The 21,852-nt window shown below is 41.0% G+C and overlaps 1 protein-coding gene across 1 annotated transcript in view; it reads left to right on the top strand.

The window, feature by feature from the left end:
* Positions 1–21,852, top strand: part of MYO3B (myosin IIIB) — a 471,877-nt gene that overhangs the window by 258,798 nt on the left and 191,227 nt on the right. The window contains exons 12-22 of the mRNA XM_057747118.1: positions 620–716; positions 1,687–1,803; positions 2,316–2,420; positions 4,859–4,942; positions 5,778–5,980; positions 11,686–11,784; positions 12,119–12,233; positions 18,143–18,269; positions 19,023–19,233; positions 20,092–20,239; positions 21,478–21,631. Of these exons, the coding sequence (XP_057603101.1) occupies positions 620–716; positions 1,687–1,803; positions 2,316–2,420; positions 4,859–4,942; positions 5,778–5,980; positions 11,686–11,784; positions 12,119–12,233; positions 18,143–18,269; positions 19,023–19,233; positions 20,092–20,239; positions 21,478–21,631 (1,460 nt within the window). The remainder of the gene's footprint in view (positions 1–619; positions 717–1,686; positions 1,804–2,315; positions 2,421–4,858; positions 4,943–5,777; positions 5,981–11,685; positions 11,785–12,118; positions 12,234–18,142; positions 18,270–19,022; positions 19,234–20,091; positions 20,240–21,477; positions 21,632–21,852) is intronic.

Genomic DNA, 21,852 nt, shown 5'->3' with positions numbered 1-21,852 from the left:
ATGATTGGGGGCAGTGGTCTTTTGCAAGAACAGCAGAAGGAGGGCAGCTGCTATTAGCCAGGTCTCTGTTTGCCTCCTGGGTCCCGATCTGAGCTGGGCATGGGAAGCAAAGCAGCCCTGGGGGCAGGAGACCTCTCTCAGAAGGAGTAAGGGTCTGTGCCCCACCCCTGCTGGCCCCTCTGCGACTGTGCCTGTCTTAGGTTGTTCCTCCCCTGAGGAATCTTACCCGTCTCTGGCTAACCAGCCATCGTCCGGGGCCAAACAGGGTGATATGAAGTGTGCAAGTGAGGAAGGGGCTGCGCCCCCAGAGAGGGTCAATATTCTGTTTCCACGGTAGCCTATGCCCCCATGGCCTCCACGCCCAGCACCCTTAGTTCCTCCGCTGCTCAAGCAGGACATCCTGCATCCAGTTGCTCGGCCCACATACTTTAATTACTGTTAGTAACATTTTCAAGGTTTCCGAAAGACTTCTGAATGTTTTCCCACATTGCTCTTTTGTCCCTTCTCTGAAGTCTCTGAACATGTTGTGTGATAAGACTGTGGCTGAGTTGTTCTTGCTGCCTACTTTTTGCTGTATTTTTTGCTACTTTAGTGCTAATATTCTCTGGATAAACTCTAGGCATGAAAGGATGCATACCAGAAGACCCTATCATGTGGAAGATGCTGAAAAATACTGCCTTGAGGATGATTTGGTCAATCTTGAGGTTTTGGATGAGGTACTAAATATTTAATAGACAATTTTCGCCAATGACATTTGTTTCACATGAGTGGTCTGACCTTTCTGTTGTAGACTATATTCTCCTAAGGTCACTTGAAACATTAATTGTTTGTATAGCCTTGGGGTGAAGCTCAGGGACGTTCAGTTGCTGTGCCTATGATCCCATGTTGTGTTCATTTATAGTCCCCCAAATGTCCTGAATGATGAAGAGAAAAGGGTCTGGATTTTTCCCATAAAGGCCTTTATATTGTTGGCTTAAATGATATATCAGCTGAAATTATTTTCTGTTTACAGAAAAGTACAACTTAACCCTTAAATTAAGATCGTTGTTTGTTCTTCATAAAGAGGAGCATCATTTAGGCAAATAGTGAAGCTAATATAGCTTGAATTCTAAATTTGAAAACTGTGATAATCCCCATTTAAAATACGCATGTTTAATAGAGCTGTTAATTGCAATGGACCTGCTTCTGCTGATTCTAACTCTGGGGACCCTTAACTGCAATGCATGAATCACTAAAGTGTGATATAAAAGTGTTCAATTCTGCATTCCCACCATGTAAATTTTAAGTGTAATGCTTTGAGAAATGAAGTTACAATTTTTCTGTACTTTATTAATGGGAATGGCCTATTAAATCAAATTCTAAATAGAACATTTTGATTGGGTGAGATAGATCTTTCATAATAGACAAAATCTTTGTTGGATATGTCAGTGTCTTTTAGCAAGTCCTAGGTGGGCCGAATTCTTTTGGCACATTCCTAATTTTTTCTTCTTTCAAGGCAAACATCTGCATTTAGGATCATTAGGACCCTAATGATTAGGGTCCAAATCAATAGAGTACAATTTAAATGCACTATTTTAATCTTTTAGAGAAAAATATTCTTGTAAGAATACATTTGTTGTTATTTTTAGGATCTTTCCCTTGACTGGAAATAATGTTCACTCTCAGTATTATTTATCTGCTCCTTAGGATACAATTATTCATCAGTTGCAGAATCGTTATGTGGACTTACTGATTTATACATATGTCGGAGACATCTTAATTGCCTTAAACCCCTTCCAGAATCTAAGCATATACTCTTCACAGGTAAGGGATGCTTTCTGAGTGTGTGGCTCCTCAACAGGAAATTTGAAAACTCAAGGGAAAATGAAAAGGGAGAAAAAGTGAGAACGAAATTATGTCATCCTAGGGGTGTACATACCCCAAACTGAAGATAATAATGCCGCACAGGTGGAATTCTTATATTTTGGGGGTAACTTTTTAAGTTAAGATGTAACAGTAACAGCTAACATTCATTTAGTGCTTGCTGTGTGCCAGGCACTGGGTTACCTTGTTTATTTCTCACGACCCTGTGTGACGGGGACTGTTATTAAGTCTGTTTGGCAGATGAGGAGACTTCACATAGGTTAATGCCCTTGCACAAGCTTATGAAGCCAGTAAGTGAAGAACTGGTATTTGAAGTCAGGTCTATAGACTCCAGAGCCTCTGCTCTACAGCCTCCCTGATGCCACAATTCCCCTAAAAAGTGATGTAGCCTTGGTTTGGTGGGCAAAAGGTACTGGGACATTGCAAGAGTTCTTTACATTCACGTCTTTCAGTTTTCCAGACTTTATCACGGGGTGAAACGTGCCTCAAATCCCCCCCACATATTTGCATCAGCAGATGCTGCTTACCAGTGTATGGTTACTTTCAGCAAAGACCAGGTAAGAACTCGCCACCCTTTCCCACTACGTCCCACAGTAGCATGTGTCCTGTCCTCCTTTGCAGCTCTGAAGTCTTCCTAAAAACTTTCCATTCTGGTTGCTGGTGCTGACTCAAGGAAATAGGCAATGAAATAGTAGCTCAGTGGAACAGAAACAGTGGTAAAGCCAGAGTAGCTGGAGAATGTGAAAACCCTTTATAAGAAATGTGAAGTGTCCTTATCAAGAGCACTCATTTTCCCTGGTAAAATATAATAAGGATAATTCTAATATGAATATGAGAACATAGAGCTAACACAAACCTGATGACATGGCAATAAAATGACTGTAATAAAAACAGGATGGAGAATGATGGACATGAAGTTCTTTCCTATGAAGGTCTCAGAAATTTCATGGTCCAGTCCTTTTTGTATGAAATACTGAACCCAGGCTCATAGTGGTCATGCACCACACTGTTTAGCTGCTGAGAAATTGTGATGAATTGGGTAAAGACTGAACAAATCCTAAACTCAATGCTAGTCAAACGCAAAGCTGATCCCATACGTTTTAACTTTCTGGACCTCTGATTCACAGTGGTGGAATATCCAACCTTTAGCCCTTCCTTTACTTTAAATATGTGTGTTTTCCCTTCTGTCTTTATTCTGTTTGAAATAGAAACATAATTTGGTGAGAAAATTTTATGAGAGAAACGCAATGTGTATATTTCCTGAGACGTGTGAAGTCCCAGCTTTGGATTTGCTGAGGAACAGGTGAAATGTAATAGTGCCAGTTACAAAATGAAGTACATGGATTCACTGTGGGTTAGAAGCTTGGCTTCTCCAAATTCTTACCTTTCCCAGAGACTTGTGAAATGTCCATAGAATTCATAGAGAGGAAGTAAATGAAGAGAGATATATGTATTTCTCAAGTTAAGAAGTTACCCTACTGTGTTATCTTTTTTCTGACACCACTTCTAACCCAAAATGTTGTGTCTTTTCCAACACCAGCTAGTTCTCCAATTCCCTGACACCAACTGATGTCTAACAATTCAGTTCCATTCAGTTCTGATACTATCCAGATTTATCACAGACCTCACAAGTTCAGGGCTCAGTCCCACAAGACTGATTGCCTCCACTTCGAACACCAGTTGTAAATGGGGTACCCAGGCTACCTACACTTCTGCCTCGCTGACTACAAATTCAGGGATTCCCACAATGCCCCCTCAGGTTTGATAATGCACTAGAATGACTCACAGAACTCAGGAAAACACTTTACTTATGTTTATTGGGTTTTTATAAAGGATATAACTCAGGAACAGCCAAATGGAAGAGATGCATAGGGCAAAATATAGGTGGGAAAATGGTGCAAAGCTTCCATGCATTCTCTGGGCACAAGCCCCTCCCAGGCCTGCAACATATTCACCCTGGAAGCTCTCTGAATCTTGTTGTTCAAGAATTTTTATGACTCAGTCAATCTCTAGCCCCTCTCTATATTGGTCAGATTGGGAGAGTGGGAGTCAGAGTTCCCACCCTCTAAATCACGTGCTAGGTCTTATTGGTGACCAGCCCCCATCCTGAAGCTATCTTGGGCTCCACCTTGAACCACTTGATTAGCAGTTAGGTTTGGTTGAGAGGGACTTATTTGTGAATAACAAAGGATACTCCCATCACTCCTATCATTCAGGACATTCCAAGGGTTTTGGGAGCTCAGCACCAGGAACCAGAGACAGAGACCAAATATATGTTTTTTATTATACTACACCCACTAATCTCCTTTATATATACATAAAGAGCTCCTAGAAACAAATGATAAAAAGACCAACAATATTTTTTTAAAAAAAGGCAAAGGATATGGACTGGTCACAAAAAAGGTACATATGAATGACCTTAAACTTTTGAAAAGATACCCAATCTTACTCATAATAAAAAAAGTGCAAATTAAAACTGTACCAAGATGCAGTGTTTTGCCTATCAGACTAGCAAAAATCCATCACACCCAGTTGGTGAGGCTGCAGGCAGACAGGCACTTTCATACACTGATACAGTCCTTAGGAGAGCAATCCAACAAACCTGTGAATGTGTGTACCTTTTGGTCCAACAACCGCATTTCTGGGAATTTGTTCTACAAATGAACCTGCATATAAATATAGTGAGCTACGTATACAGTTATTCATTGCAGTACTGTGTGTAATAACATAGGGAAAAACTCAAGTATCCATCAGTGTGGAACTGGTTAAATAGACTATGGTACATCTGTTACACCGGAGTGACAAATGACTGAAAAGGTTGAAGACGTTCTCAGTGTGGAAAGATTGAAGACGTTCTCAGTGTGAAAAGATTCCTAAGATATATTGCTCAGTGAAAGGGTGTACAGTGGTGGATGTTATATGGAAACCATAGCGGGACACACAGGGTGTTTACTGTGCTATGAATTCTTTACCAACACTTTATTTTCTGTGTCAGTGTGTCGTCATCAGCGGAGAAAGTGGCTCTGGGAAGACAGAAAGTGCCCACCTGATAGTTCAGCATTTGACTTTCTTGGGAAAGGTATTGACGACCTGCTTTCTGTATTGTGGCTTGAAGTCCCTGCAGAGTAACTGTGTATTTTCTAAATGATGGAAATACTAGTTTTTATTAGGGGTTACATGGAAACTTCCATCTTCATTATGTTCACCTCCTGATCGCTAGGCCTCTGAAGATGTCAGCATGTCCTCCTCCCTTCATGTAGTGAGGAAGATAATGCCAGCACGAATTTACTAGATTATTGGCAATTAATTTTTCATGTTCTCAGTGTAATGCAAACATCTAGCCATTAAGTAGTAAAAGTGGTTAAACATTAGGAGCAGGAGCAGGGAGAGCCACTCAGGTGATTAAAGGATTGGAAAATAGAAATCTTTGAACAAAAGTTGAGGGAAACGGAAATTTTCCGCTTGGTGAAATGGACATTGAAGGTATAGCTTTGCAAATACCCTGGCAGTTACTTATACTCAGAATTAGTGTATTATGAGACTAATAACAAATTTATGAAGTGTTTTTTATAGATGAGATTTATTGAATATTATAATAAGTAACTGAGAAAAGTGATGGGATCTCTCTATTTAAAATTCTTTCTAAACCCTTTAGGCATTTTATCTGTCAAGGATTTTAAGAGAAGTGTGGCTGGTCATAAAAACTGGTGACCTAATCTAGCCTCATCTGGTGCTTATGTACCTGGGGAGATGCTCATCTGAGAAAACAGTGCTGGTGGTTGAAGCTAATTTCCACAAATGGAGTTTCTTCTAAAAGGATAAATGTGAATTTTGTGAGCCAGGAGGGGTGCATGGCAGCTCTACTGGAGTAATGTTTTTGGAGCCTTCTCCTGACTGTTCTCTGTTTGGCACAGGCAAATAATCAGACCTTGAGAGAGAAAATTCTGCAAGTCAACTCCCTGGTGGAAGCCTTTGGAAATGCACGCACTGCCATCAATGACAATTCCAGCCGTTTCGGAAAATATCTGGAAATGATGTTTACACCAACCGGAGCTGTGATGGGGGCAAGAATCTCTGAATATCTCCTTGAAAAGTCCAGAGTTATAAAACAGGCAGCGTAGGTGCACTATTTTCTCGCTCTGGTTTTGTGCTGCAATATAGACCAGAAGGCTTTGGGAATTTTCATGGCTCCATTCACCCTTGCTCTTAGCGTCTCCGCCTCTCCATCCCCACCCCCAGCCTCCCCAAGAGCAAGGAATTATTTAAGCAAAGGATAAGTGGTAATTTCTAACCTAAAAGATGTTTACCAGCAGAGCACAAAGGGCTGGGTGGTATGGCATTGGGATAGGTATGCCAGTTCCTCCTGAGTTTGTTATACCAGGTAGAATTTAACAATATGCAGTTACTTTTAAAAATCACTAGGTCCCTTAAAACTGAGCTTGTCTATAAAAAAAAAAAAGCACTGTGAATATTCCACATGTTAATTTTTTCTCTACATTGAGAGAGGAAAAAAATATTTTGTTTTAAGAAGAGCAGTATAGTAATAGTGATCAATAGCATGGACTGCTCTTGGTTCAAGTATTGGCTCTGACATTGACTGTGTGACCTTAGGTGTGTCCCCTAACCTCTCTGTGCCTCATCTGTGAAATGGAGATGCTGCTAGAGCCTACCTTATGAGTTTGTTGTGAGGATTAGTGAGTTTGTTTATATAAAACTACTTTAAAAATTATGTGGGTTGATGTATGTGACCAGAGAGTTAGCCACTATTATTACTGCTGCAGGACACCAGACTTCCTCAGGAGTGTGGCTCCACTCGTGCATTAATCAGTAATTATCTATTAAATTCCTGCTGTACACCAGCGTGGTGCTCTCTGCTGGGGTGGCAAGAGTGAACGAAATAGACAAGGTCCCAGTATTCATGGAGCTTGGCGTGGATAGGGGATGGAAGAGGGGCTGGCAGCTGGAGGCGGAGGTGGGGGATTGACAGGTATTAAGCAAAAAACAGACAAAACGAAACAGAAAAACCAAAACCACAACCTAAATGTAGAACAAGTGTGGTAAGTACCAGGAAGCAAGGTAAGGTGCTATGAAGGTAAAACAGGAGAAAAGGCAATAACCTAGTTGAGAAAGAGAGGGCTCCCTGTGTAAGAGACATTTTATCTGAGGATCACTAGGAGTCAGCCAACGAGATGAATTGGGGACAGGAGTAGGGAGGAGGGAGAGAGGAGCAAAGACGAGACTGAGGCCAGATCATGCAGGGCTTTGGAACCAGGCTGAGGAACCTGATTCTAAAGGCAGTTCTTCTTCTGAACCTTATGCTAAAGGTAATAGGAAGCCATTTAACATTTTGAAGAAGGGGAGTCTCAAAACCTGACTTGCATTTTGAGATGATGAAATGATGGCTCTGTCTTCATTGGGGCAGATGAATTGGTGGAGATGCAAGAAGTACTGTTATGACATTGAGACTACTAGGAGGTTGTTTTCAGATCCAAGTGAAAGAGAATGTTAGCTTGGACTAAGGTGGTAGCAGTGGAGATGGGGATGCAGGGGAGCTGATGAATCTGAGAGATATTGTACAAGTGGAACCCACAGGGCTTATTTTAGGCTAAGAACCCCAGCATCTTTTATCAAATACCTGCAGTTTCCCCACAAAATAGGGACTGATATAAATTAAACAAATGCACAAAAGGCTAGAATCAGTCATTTTAGCTTCCGTGCGGTGTCTTGATTAATTTTTATGAGATCCCCTGCTTCTTTCTTCCCAAATTAAGGTGATTTTAAAGTTTAGGGACCTACCTCTGACAGAATGGAAATTATAGTTTTCTGTGTTCAAATGTAAAGTGCTCTTTTATAAAGAAAATGTGAGGAGGGTTCCAGCCACAGCTGTCACTTATTAATATAACTATCCTTATACCTTACTTTCCTCATATGCAAAAAGGGCATAATAAAGCCAACCTCTCAGGACTGTTATGGGAATTAAATGAAATGATGTGTGATATTTATCAAATATAGAGTCTGAAACATAATTGGTACCTAATAAACCATAATTTATTATTTAATTTAGTCAATATGATCACACTGGTGGGTAAAATAGACTGAAGACATTGGGTGAGAAGATGGCACCTGTGCAAGTCCTGTTCGTCTGACCTTTCTGGTTTTGCTCTCCTCTGGCACATAGTAGGATTCTCCTCCTTGGTACCCTGTGGCTGGGTGTGGTCACAGGATCAGTTCTGGCAAATGAGCGTTTAATGGAAAGACCCTCCAGAGTGCTGGCAAAGTGCAAGATAGTGGCTGCTCCACCAGCCTGGGCCCATGAGTGACTCTAATCAGCAAACCACCCCCTACCCCCACCCCCCGCCTGCCCCGTTAGCCCTTGATGGACATGTACTCTGAGCAAGAAGGAAGCCTTTGTTGAGGTGAACCACTAAGATCTTGGGATGTTTGTTACTGCAGCCAAACCTAGCCAATCCTGATACATTAGAGATGAAAATCAAATTGAATTTATGCTGGGAATGGATATTGGTAGGCAAAGCTTGGAAGAATTGAGCACTAGAGGTATCTGCAAAAAAGACTATAACACCACGATGGGTCAGCTGGTGCCTCCACTTTTATCAGAGGTTGAAGAACAAGTGACATTCATGCAAGGCACACTGGTTCATAAAGCTCTGTAAAGGCCTTCCAGTGAATGGTGCCACCATCACCAGATACTCAAGGTAGAAACCTGGGAGGCAGCCTCCAGGTCCCTTTCCCTCACCACCCTCATTCATTCTGTAAAACAGTCTTTTAGTTGTTTTTCCAAAACATAGCTTTAAGCTTACACTTGTTCTCCATCATCACTGCCATTACTCTGTGCAAGTCCCTCGCTCTCTCACCGAGTCCTCCTAAGTGGTCTCCTTGCATCCATCTTAACATTTTCCAGTTTAGTTACACACTTACAGTCTAAAATACTTCAAAGAATTCTAATTGCATAATCAACAAAATCCTCATTATGGCCTGATAAGGCCTTGCATAGATGGGCCTGCCCAGCTGCCCACCCGCTTCCTACCAGCATTCTTTTGTCCTACATGGGCATCGTGCTAAGAGCCTTTGTGTATACGCTGCTCCCTGTCTTTGGAGAGCTTTTCCCCTCCTCTCTGTAGCTCCTTCTAGTCCCTCTCATGCTTCAAAGTTTGATTTTCATGTTATTTCCTTCCAGAGTCCCTCCCTTGACTTGATGCAAGTGGCCCTCATCCCCCAACGTTGTTCATCTCAGCCCCTTGTTTCTTTCAAAGCCCTCATCACCAGTTTTCCTGGTGATTCATCTGATGTCATCACTAGAAGGAAGCTCCAGAGGGCATGAATCCTCTGAGTCCTTTATCCCTGGCACCTGGTGCAGTGCCTGCCGTGCTTGGCACTCAGTAAGCTTGTTAGTTGAGTGCCCAAATGGATGAGAAATGGCAAGTAGAGGCATCTAGAACACAGGGCAGAGATAAGAATATATCAACAAAGAGGCAAAGATATACAATGGAGAAAAGGCAGCCTCTTCAATAAGTGGTGCTGGGAAAACTGGACGGCTACATGTAAAAGAATGAAATTAGAACACTTCCTAACACCGTACACAAAAATAAACTGAAAATGGATTAAAGACCTAAATGTAAGGCCAGACACTATAAAAATCCTAGAGGAAAACATAGGAAGAACACTCTTCGACATAAATCACAGCAAGATTTTTTTTGATCCACCCCCTAGAGTAATGGAAATAAAAACAAAAATAAATAAGTGGGACCTGATGAAACTTCAAAGCTTCTGCACAGCAAAGGAAACTATAAGCAAGATGAAAAGACAACCCTCAGGATGGGAGAAAATATTTGCAAATAAACCAACAGACAAAGCATTAATCTCCAAAATATATAAACAGTTCATCCAGCTCAATATCAAAAAAACAAACAACCAGATCAAAAAATGGGCAGAAGACCTAAATAGGCATTTCTCCCAAGAAGACATGTGGTTGGCCAAGAGGCACATGGAAAGCTGCTCAACAGCACTAATTATTAGAGAAATGCAAATCAAAACTACAATGAGGTATCACCTCACACCAGTTAGAATGGGCATCATCAGAAAATCTACAAACAGTAAATGCTGGAGGGGGTATGGAGAAAAGGGAACACTCTTGCACTGTTGGTGGGAATGTAAATTGATACAGCCACTATGGAGAACAGTATGGAGGTTCCTTGAAAAACTAAAATAGAGTGACCATATGACCCAGCAATCCCACCACTGAACATATACCCAGAGAACACCATAATTCAAAAAGACACATGCACTCCAATGTTCACTGCAGCACTATTTACAATAGCCAGGACATGGAAGCAACCTAAATGCCCATCAACAGATGAATGGATAAAGAAGATGTGGTACATACATACAATGGAATATTACTCAGCTGTAAAAAGGAATGAAACTGGGACATTTGTAGAGACATGGATGGACCTAGAGACTGTCACACAGAGTGAAGTGAGTCAGAAAGAGAAAAACAAATATCGTATATTAACACATATATGTGGAATATAGAAAAATGGTACAAATCAACTGGTTTGCAAAGCAGAAATAGAGACATAGATGTAGAGAACAAACGTATGGACACCAAGTGGGAAAAGCGGGGAGGGTTGGGGGGGAATGAACTGGGAGATTGGGATTGCCATGTATACATTACTAATAAGAAAAAAAACCAAATTGTACACTTTAAATATATGCAGTTTGTTGTCTGTTTAAAAACAAAAAAGAATATATTAGAAGAGCTTGGACCGGATAAATAACCAGAGGAAGACTAGGATATCCAGGAGATGCTGAAGAAAAGAGTGGGGCGCACGTCACAGATAGGGACAAGAAGTAGAAGGGAGACAATATTTTCCGCAGAGCTAAGTTGGCCAAGGTGAGGATTTGTGAAAATCCTGGGTCATCAGCAGAGGAGACTGATCTCCTCCAAAGGAGAGAAAGGAATGTAGAACAGGGCTTTTTAAACTATCTTTGCTGAAAGACTAGCTTTTTCAAAAAATAGTAATTCACAATCTATTTTGTAAACCAGTGCTTTCATACAATATAATTGAAATGTATTATCAGAAGAATTATCATACTCTTAGAAGTCATAGCAAATCACTTGCTGTAAAATGTCTAGACATAGACTTTCCAGTTCTTCATCTTCTTATAAGCTGACAGCAGACTGCAGACCACACTGAGAGCAGCACCCATCCAAAAGAACCCTGGCCAGGGTAGCCTGAAAAAGGGTGCATAGCAGGAGACCAGGTGACTGATGCAGGCCATTTTGAATGCTATTTGAAAGAATACAAGTTTGAGAGAGTAGAGACCTCCATTCTGGGACCATTTCCCCTCCCTAACTTGCTGTGCAGCTGGCAAGCTGCCTCATGTCTTGGGCTTCAGCAAAGTAGGGAGTTTAGCTGACCTCTCTAAGCTGGACATCACTATCTCTGAGGCAACATGTGCTACAAACAGGAGACATGGCACAGATGCACAGTCATTTGTTTTGGAACAGAAAGATCTCTAAATATATGTAACCTGAGCTGTTACCTATAAACATTCCATTCTCTAAAACCTCCTTCTGCACATAGTAAATAAAAGTGTGTTTAATAGTGTGACATTGTGGCAATTTATATACTAATCCTATCACTATTGCTATTCTGTAATTGGGATGTAGCATGTTTAATTGCCTGTAAATGCAAATTTGCTACAGAATAATATTTTGCACAGAAAGGAAACTGTGTAGATTACTGGAGTGGGGAAGCCCAGGATATGTTATTAGTAATGTCCCTTCCCTTTTTTTTCCAGGGGAGAGAAAAATTTTCACATATTTTACTATATTTATGCTGGCCTTTATCACCAAAAGAAACTTTCTGAGTTCAGACTTCCTGAAGAAAAGCCTCCCAGGTAAGTGTCAGGGGTTTCAGTTGTTAGTTTTTAATGAATATACAGTTAGCAATGAACAAAACTTGGAAATAGAGCTGTTCTCCTAACTGGACACTCAGTCTCTTTAGCTGAAATGTCTGCATGAGATGACAGGAACTACATCTCCCTGTGCATTTTCTAGAAAGTTCAAAAACTCAGTTGCAGCCATTTTACTTAGCCATGTTAACCATTATTTTATCACAGTACTAGACTGTTAAGGAAATGCTCTTGCAAAGAAGAAGCCCAATGATGCCCTGGTATTTGGGGTGCCATTTGCCAAGTCATTGCTCATTGTGTTTGGTCATACTCCCTGTAGGTACATAGCTGATGAAACTGGAAGGGTGATGCACGACATAACTTCCAAGGAGTCTTACAGAAGACAGTTTGAAGCAATTCAGCATTGCTTCAGGATTATAGGGTTCACTGACAAGGTACGTGATTGTCAGGAGAGAAAGAAACTCAAGTGTTAATGTTCTTGGGTGAATGTGAGTGAAGATGTGAATGTTCTAACTTGGGGCAGGACCCTTGCTTTTCAAACACCATGCTGGTCATGTTATAAGGTCTTGCTACTCAGACGTGTGACCCAAGGATGAGAAACATTGTCGTTTCCCAAGAGCTTGTTAGAAATGCAGACTCTCAGGTCCAACCAAGAACAGCGGAATCAGAACCTTCATTTTAACAGAGGCGAGGTGAACATTAAAGTAGAAGCACCCTCGTAAGTGCCACGTGCCTGTGAGTTGTTGACACTGTCATCCGTTCCTAGTTGAGGTTGCTCCAGCCATTAGGGTGACTTGTGCAACAGGAGGACAGGAAGATGTAGGTTACCTCCAAGCCACAGGAATGTATTTATGCAAGTAGTTCCTTGTGCCCCAGGACAAATTACTTTAAACCTTTTCAACTTTCTTGCAGTCACTTCCTTCTCCACGGTGCACAGTTGCACATTCTTAGCTGTAGCTCTAAGTACTGTACCACCCTTATCATACTAGATACAGGCTGTCTCTATCAAATATATGCCAGGGATGGCAGAAAATATTTATTATCCTAGGCTCAAATATTACCTGTTATACATTTATGTCATAGTTTCTGGGCTTCTTGCCATCAATTTTGTAAAATATACAGGTTCTTTTGCTTTTCCAACAAAGGAGGTGAATGATTAGGAGGTAGGTGAGAAGGTGTAAATCTTCCGGGATTAGATTACAAGACACTCGAGTTACCCTGGGACAGCCACTCTGGATAAAGGATTGGTTTTGTAATCCAATGAGTTTGGCCAGCCCTTTCCTCCCCAGCATGGTTGATTTTAGTCATAATAATACCTTTCTTCTTTCTAGCCAGCTGTTAATTTTCTCTATCAGCCTCCCACAGACTTTAAACTGACAGACAGTGGAAAATCCCAAAGGTCAGATACAAATAGAAATATATTTCCCCTGGCTCCTTAGAGGAGAGCAATTAAACAGGTTCCAGCATTGTTAGAGGACCTTTATGGCTATTAATTTATAGAACTGTTTATTATCAAAGATGCATCACCAGAAGAGTCAGAGCTTGGTGGAGATGGCATTAGAGCCATTTAAAGTCACCTGGGTCATGCTAAAGTGTTTAGGGACATACTTTCTTGAAAGGGTACAGGAACAGTAGAGAAGTCAGTCATAGGGTTAATAATATTTTGCTTTCAATAAGTACAATTATGGTTGTAGAATACTGTGGAGAGATTGGTGTTAGCTCTAAAGGAAAGGGTATAATATCAGCTCTGTCCTAATGATAGAAATGCTGCAAATATTAATAAAACAAAAGGAACAAAATTGAGACATTTGTAGAGACATGGCTAGACCTAGAGACTGTCATACAGTGTCAAGTGAGTCAGAAAGAGAAAAACAAATATTGTATATTAACACATACATGTGGAATATAGAAAAATGGTACAAATCAACCTGTTTACAAGACAGAAATAGAGACGCAGATGTAGAAAACAAACATATGGACACCAAATGGGGAAGGCCGGGGGGAGGGGAGGGTTGGGATGAATTGGGAGATTGGGATTGCCATATATACATCACTAATAAGAAAATATCAAATTCTACACTGTAAAAATATGCAGTTTATTGTAAAAAAAATGATACAGCTACATGATAGAATAATTTGTAACTACATAAAATTGTAGATGAATATTAAAAAATAGAAAACCATTCAGGCTATACATTAAATAAAATTTTCTAGTTAAAAAATATGAATATATATTTCATTGTGGTCTATACATTTTTATGTAATTTTCATGTTTTTTTAAGTTAATAAATGTATACCATTAAAAAGTTTAAAAAAGTAAAACAGATGCTGTCTTAAGATAACAAAATTAAAAACAAAAGAAATTAAATAGGCCAAGTATGTGTCCTTGAAGTAAGCCATCCCTAAACCCTGTGGGAAAAAAGTCTAGTAGAGATGAATGAATGACTGCATGGATAGCTATGAAAATAAAGAAACATAAAAGGTGGTAAATATTTTTAATCTGTGCCTGGTCTGGACTGTTAAATGAATAACCAGACTGTGATTATATGTGTATGTGTGTATATTCACCATGTCCCATGTTAATTCAAAGTGGAAAGAAACACAATTTATGTCAGCAGCCCTGGAAATGGAAGGAAGAGGCTGGATCTTGTCTTTCCTGTCCTAAATTCTTTGGTTGTGTCTCTGTCTAAATCTCTAGAGACAAACCATTTTGACTCAGTGTGCTTTATGTTTTGTAAACTCAGAGTAGTTTGACTAAATTCAGAAAGATTCAGTTGACTAGTCACACAGCAGATGCTAAACAGTTAATGTAACAGAACATTCTCTCAAATTTTTCTGAGGGACATTTCTAGACAGAGCTTGAATAAGCTGGTCAATTTAATAAAAATTATGGTCCCTGTCCTTTCTTATAATGTCATTGATTGCCTGTATGAAGCCCTTTAGTTTTTCCCAAACCCTTAGAGCAAAATTGTAAGTAACGAACCTCTGTGTGGACTCAGGAGCATGAATTTAAATTCTGGGGCACCAGCCAAAAGTATCTGAAAGAACCCTTGACCCTAGGTTTACTGTAAAGAAACTTTGCTGGTGGTGGAAGGAGTTTTCCAATAACAATGAAGTTCCTTTTGGGAGGGGTAGGGGTTTATACCTAAAACCCTATGATGAAAGTCAGTGCTTTTCTACTCTTATTTTTGGATTAAACCATACTATTTTTGCTTAATGTGATGCTTGTCTTGCTGGTATATGAATTGTCATAACATATTAGATTGAGTTTTAGGTATGTTTATGTTTAATACTACATGAAGAGTTTTTTGGCAGGCTATCTGTGACAGTCAAGATTGGACATTTACTGTAGATCCCTCAATGAAGAGGTTAGGCAGAAGGCTTTAAGATTAGTGCAATTTTTTTCCCTTTCTTCAAAACAGATTATGAACTGGGAGAGTACTGCTGAGGATAGACTGAGGGTTATATATTAAAACGTTAGTTGGGGTATCGAGCATTTCCAATGTCTTAATGGCAGACAATAGGACTTAACCATTGACTTTTTTAAAAAAACACTTTATTGATATATGACTGACATACAAAAAAAAATTTTTAACCTAACCACTGACTTCTAAGTTACAAATGTTGTGAGCCTCTGGAAAGGGAACTGAGTAAAGGCATTGGAATAGAGCCTGTAAGAGAGAAGGCTGGGCCTACTGTGGTGCTTTGGGCAAAACTGGTGAAAAATTCAAGGCATTAAAAAAGAAGCACGGTAAAGAGAGACTGAGAAGGCAAATAAATTCCTAGGGAGATACCAGAGACACAACTACCATGAGATGCCCATGAACCTGGCCAGGGGCAGTTTCCTTAAGTCATCTCCAGGCTAACTCGAGAAAACCAGGATTCTTCTCAACTTTCCACTTAGCCTCAACTTTATGGAGAGAAAACCTATCTCAGTGAAAGAAGTATCTTCTGAGAAAAAGAGAGAAGCCAAGACCATGCCACCTGCGTGTAGCTTTGGTGGAGAAACGCTTCCCCACTTTTGCTAATTGGTGGTGAAACTGGATTCCTGCTCACCAACAGTGAATTGGGAAACCTAATTGGAGGAGGAGTTAGTCTTCTTGATAACTTTTCCTGTCCAGAGTGAGGTGATCCCATTTTATCATGTGGAAAGTTGGAAACTGGTAAGAAATAAAAAGATAAAGCAGCACAGCAAAATTCTGTAGAAGTAGGAATACCAGGAAAGGCTCTGTAGCTGGAGATGAGGTGAGAGAAAAAGAGCAAGGTGGGGGAGGTGAAGAGTCTTTTCTGGGCCGGCTGTGGGGAGAAGCAAAGAGACATTGGATTAAGTATTGAGGAGAGAGGAATAATGCCACAGATGGACATACTACTGGTTGAACTCTACCATTATATGCATAATGCTTTGACCTGAACATAGGTTCCTAGGCCAGAAAGGAAGAACTAATTAGCCCAAGGGTGGGGCTAAAGAGTCATGTGGCACAGCCTGGAAGTGGAGCACAGAGGGTACCGTAAGACAAATGCCTCCATAATGAGGTGAGCAGTGGGCACCCTTTCTCGAGTTCCTGTCTCTGAATCAAGGAAGGAGACCCAATCTGCTGTTAACTCCATTCTTTTGCATAGTGCTTGAACCCCAAAGTTTTTGCTGAAGCTTATAGGTAGTTCTCCTCTTTGAAAGAGGATGTCTGAGCATTGTGCTGAAAAGAATATTGCCAAAGACACAATAGGGTGAGATGCTGAGCTCAAGGGTGTAGTCTTCGACTGTCATTTCCTTTGGGGATGATCATCCCAGTGGTGAAATGCCTGGAAGCCTTATTTTGGGAGGTTTCATAGCTTGTATAGTTATACATGGGGTGTGTGTGTGTGTGTTTTATCAGAGGAAATGCTTTTTTCCCCCTAAGTATATTGAGAGTTTTAGATAAGCTCTTGAGATAACTGTATATAGAAATAACAGGTATAGAACTCACTGCTGTGGAGTCTCTGTTTTACTCTCTGGGATCTGCTTCTGTGGGGAATCGCTGGATGCATTCTGCAAGCCTCACACTGTATTGATCAAGGTAATGAGGTGCTGTCATGTTAAATCCACACTAGTCCCAGAAAACCCATTTGGTAGGTGTTCTCCTTAGCTGCTCTTAAGTTGTGTGATTAAAACAGGGATTCTTGAAGTCAGAAACATGACATGTTGCCTTTGATTTAGGTGGTTGAAAAACAATATTTTTCTATAGTGGAAGCCCATTTTAAAATCCTCATTTGTCTTTGTAGCATTATCAGGTGTCCAGCAGATGTCACTATTACAGTCCATGTTCAGCTTTCTGGCTTTACGGAGCAATGTTTGCAGGGAGGCTCGACTTGGGGACAATGCTTTATCAGTGGTCTAATGACAGTTTCTATTAGTTTGCTGCTATGTATAGCCCTAAATCATATGTATAGTGCTATGTATAGTTTGCTGCTTTTTTGTGGAAGTACTTTTCTAAATCTATAAGCATAATATGCAGAAATTTGCTATGTATTTCATTTCTCACCTACAGGAAATGCAAATACTTAAATAAATAATTGTACTCTATTTTTTTTTTTTACCATTAATGATACTTATATATTCCACTTTCAATATAAAATAAGACTTGGAGCATCTGAACCATTTTTACCCACATCACCTCTGTTTTTACCAAATGCGTGGAGTTTTCTTCCCCCCACCAGCCATTTCTCCTACAATTCAGTTCAATTCTGACGCTGTCTACATGGAGTTAGCCTCACATTGCACAAGTTAGGGGCTTTGTCTCACAAGACTGCCGCCACTTCAGACACCAGTTGCAACTCCCACATTCTCATATTTCTGATGGACTGGCTATAAATTGGAAGTTCCCAAGACCCTCCCACCCCCAAAAGAAGTTAAGGAAACATTTCCACTCTTGTTTTGAAGAAAGAACCATACCTGAATTGGGGAGCTGATATTAGTTAGGGTGAAAGGCTAAAAGATCAGTTCTCTCTAATGTAAGCATTCCAAGGCAAGAGGTTTAGGTCATGGGTCTCAGGCATCCTAATCAGCAGTATGATTAAGGCTGGGTTGCTGGGAGTTCCATCCAGCAATAACAGGGAAAAAAGCATGGCGGGGGCTTGCTCCCTTCTGTAAGGCGCGTCCAGAAATGCCCCACATTATCCTGCTTGCTTCTTTGTTAAGAATTTAATTACATGGCCTAGCTGCAAGGGAGGTTTGGAAACTTGTTTGTGTGCCCAGGAGAAGGGGGAGGAGGGATGTTGATGGACGACTAGCAGTTTGCATCACAGCGCTAGTGGTTTATTGGTTTGACTGACAATAACCAAACGTGGTTCTTGATGTCCTTTTCAGGAGGTACACTCAGTGTACAGAATTTTGGCTGGGATTTTGAATATTGGAAACATTGAGTTTGCAGCTATTTCCTCTCAACATCAAACTGATAAAAGTGAGGTGCCCAATGCAGAAGCCTTGGAAAATGGTAATTATTTGACACCTGTGCACTGTGTTGCTAAAGCACACATTTCTTTTACTTTCGTAGTTTTTCAAGACTCTAAAATATGGTGTGCTGTCGTTGGGCCTTCAACCGGCTCTGGGTGTTTTCATTAACCAGTATTTCCCAGAGTAGATGTGCTTCAGAAAAGAATTCCACGGCAGGTAACTTTGGTCTGTGATTCTCACCAGTGATTGCTTTTGAAAATCATCTACAAATTTTGGAAAAAAATGCAAGAGGTTGGACCTCACTCTGCGTTCACTGAATCAGCATCTGCAGGGGATAAGGCAGGCATGTATTTATTTTTAAAGCTCCGTAGGTAATAGTGGTGGCACAAGGAATAAGAATCCCGAGTTAGAAAAAGACTGATTTAAGTAAACAACTTTTGTGTTAAACCGTAGCACTTTTTATGGCCTTTAATATACACTTTTTATGGCCTTTAATATAAAGTGTGCTTTGGGATTCTCTAAGAGCAGACTCTACTCTCCAGCAATTGCTCCAACTTATTTGACCAAAGACCACCCCCCTTCTACATTTTCTTCATCTAACGTATGAAGAGCTTTCAGAACAGTTTGGGAGGTACTGCATAAGCTTCTTGGGGTTAAGAGCCCGGCTTGTTTATCCTTGGCTCTGCAGTGCTGAGGATAGAGCCTAGCACATACCTGATGTTGAGTAAATGCTGGCTAGGTGAATGAATGGATGGATGGATGTCTCCGGCATCATCCTTACCCTCTCTTCCAGCTGCCTCAGTTCTCTGCATCAGCCCTGAAGAGCTCCAGGAGGCCCTCACCTCGCACTGTGTGGTCACCCGGGGCGAGACCATCATCCGCGCCAACACAGTCAACAGGGCCTCAGACGTCCGTGATGCCATGTCCAAAGCCCTGTATGGGAGGCTCTTCAGCTGGATCGTAAATCGCATCAATACACTCCTGCAGCCAGACAAAAACATATGGCAAGTTCCCCTGGGGAGCAGAGGCCTTGGGGAGAGCTGTCATTGACCCCAGTGTCTCTTAGAGTTTGTGAGAGGAAGCATTTGGTCCTCTCTTGGGTTTTCTTCAGTGAAGATCTCAGGCCATCTCCTTTAAAAGATGCAGTGTTTATACCTGAGAGGCTCATGATTGACGGAGCCATTACAGTGCAGTGTTTAAGAGAACAGGCTTGGCTGAGAGCTGGGCAAACTGGGTTTGCATCCAAGCTCCACAGCTGCATCAGTGCATGTTCTAAATCATGGTTTTCTCATCTGTAAAATGAGGGTAATATTCTCTTCATAGTGTTGCTTTTAGAATCAACTGAGATATTTGATGTGTTAAATCAAATTAAACAAAAATTTAAAACATTGAAAGTGTTAAAGCATGGAATCTCACAATATTGCTACTAAGCATTAGTGGTTTCTAGACTGTGGAAGAATTGACAACATCAAATTCTAGAGTCTTCTTCTAACTAAGCTTTGTGGGTGATAAAGTAGAAGAGTAAATGAGCAGCAGCTCCAGCCCCTTCAAATAGAGCGGTTCCTCTTTAATCTCTCCATAGTTGGAGCTTCTGAGGAAGATTTGAAAGGATTCTACTGCTCTAAAAAAAAAAAAGAAGAAGTCAGAAGTACTGTTGAAAGACTCAAGGAACCAATGGTTTAACACACAGACCGTTTCTTCCCCGAAGGTGGCAGGTGCTGCGTTCGCTGAGTGGCCACATGTGTTGATAAAACTGTGGGGACAAAAAAAAAAAAAAGAAAAAAATGTGGGGACAGATATTCTCACAGTCCTGAGATAGCTGTTTCCTCCCCTAAAAGGTTTTGTTCTTCTCTCTTATGCAGTTCAGCAGACGATGGTATGAGTGTGGGGATCTTGGATATTTTTGGATTCGAGAACTTTCAGAGAAATTCATTTGAGCAGCTCTGCATAAACATCGCCAATGAGCAAATCCAGTACTATTTCAATCAGCACGTTTTTGCTCTCGAGCAGGTAACAGTGAACTCTGAAGTCACTAGAGCTGAGGGGAAGGCACCTGCAGGCTGCCCGGAGTTTGAAGCAGAAACTCTGTTAGGTTAATAGGTCAAAGACTCCAAAGAAAAACCACTGGTGAGGCAGTCCTGTCAAAATAACTTAACGGTCTAAATTTAGTCTGGAAAAAAAGAGGTCTCGATTTCTGTGGAAAGGTACATTTCCTCCCTTGAGTGAAGCTGGTGACAAGCCAATTATTTAAATGTTGCTTCCAAACGGTTTCATGTGCATTGCCCAAAATGCTACATTTTCTTCTGCTTTATTTAACTAAAAATATCTGTGATTGTGTCCAAAATGACACAGGACGATCTTCAACTCAGGACACAGGTTCTTGTTGTTCTTAACTCCCAAACTGGCCATCCCATCCCCTGTCTCTTGCACACCACAGGAAGTGGGTGGGTATCTTCAGGGGGGAGTAAGATATGTTCTTAGTTTTCTGTAAATGGAGACCTTTCCCCTATGAGCCGAACAGTAAGTAAACCAGGATGTGAAGCTAGTGGACCCAAAGACTAGGGGCCCTTCTCCTCCACCCCAACCTGTACCCCAACCCCAAGGCTCTCCTGTATGAAGAGAGTATGTAGTTGCAAAAACTAAACATTCTGACCAAACTCCTTGTTTTAATGCAGGAGTGAGGACAGACAAATTACTGTGATTAGATAAACACTAAGACATGGACTAAAAATACCAGTATTGGTTTTATCACTGGAACTGGGTAAATCTGCATCACACTCCTCTCCCCCACCCACATTGTACGAAACTAGACCTTGTTTCAGTCCAGTTTACTTCCATTTATTTTCCCGGGAAATCTGGAGTTTTTCTAGTTTTTTAGTCCGAGATGATTCCTTTGCAGAACCTTTTGCAGAAGATAGAAGTCTGCTTTCTTCCTGGTTTAAGCCATACTTGTCACCAAAATAAAAATTGTCAGCTTCCCTTCCTCTCTACATCAGTTTCTCAATTATGAGTCACCAACTCAGTGGAGACAGAGCCATCCCTTCTCTTGCCAACCTTACCTGCCTGCCACAGGCTCCCCATAGATCAGATTTAAACTCAAAGCTTCCACAGTGCTAGATGCAGAAGAGCCCTCCCTACTCACATAAAACACACCCTGTTCAGTGTTGTCAGACACAAAAACTGCATACAGCCTGGCAGTACCCAGGCTGCTTTTGGGCTGGAGAGATTCACAATCCATTTCTTTCCAGATGGAGTATCAGAATGAGGGCATTGATGCTATACCCGTGGACTATGAGGACAATCGCCCCCTCTTGGATATGTTCCTGCAGAAACCCCTGGGCCTGCTTACACTTTTGGATGAAGAAAGTCGGTTTCCCCAAGCAACGGACCAGACCCTGGTTGGTAGGTACCTTTTGGAAAAGGCAGAAGAAAACTTAGCTATTGGGCTCATGTCATCAAATGAATGTGGTTTAAGGAATCTTTCCTGTGTATTTTGGCTACCCGGAGGTGGTGAAAATACAGACCCTGCTTTTAATGAATTGAAATGTTCAACATTGTCCTGATAGAATTTGTACATTAAAGCAAACCCATCACCATCTCTCAAACCCTCCTCACTTTCCTAT

The sequence above is a fragment of the Hippopotamus amphibius genome, chromosome 8, assembly GCF_030028045.1.
Source record: "Hippopotamus amphibius kiboko isolate mHipAmp2 chromosome 8, mHipAmp2.hap2, whole genome shotgun sequence".
In the NCBI taxonomy this organism is placed as follows: domain Eukaryota; kingdom Metazoa; phylum Chordata; class Mammalia; order Artiodactyla; family Hippopotamidae; genus Hippopotamus; species Hippopotamus amphibius.
This window is presented reverse-complemented; position numbering and strand designations above follow the sequence as displayed.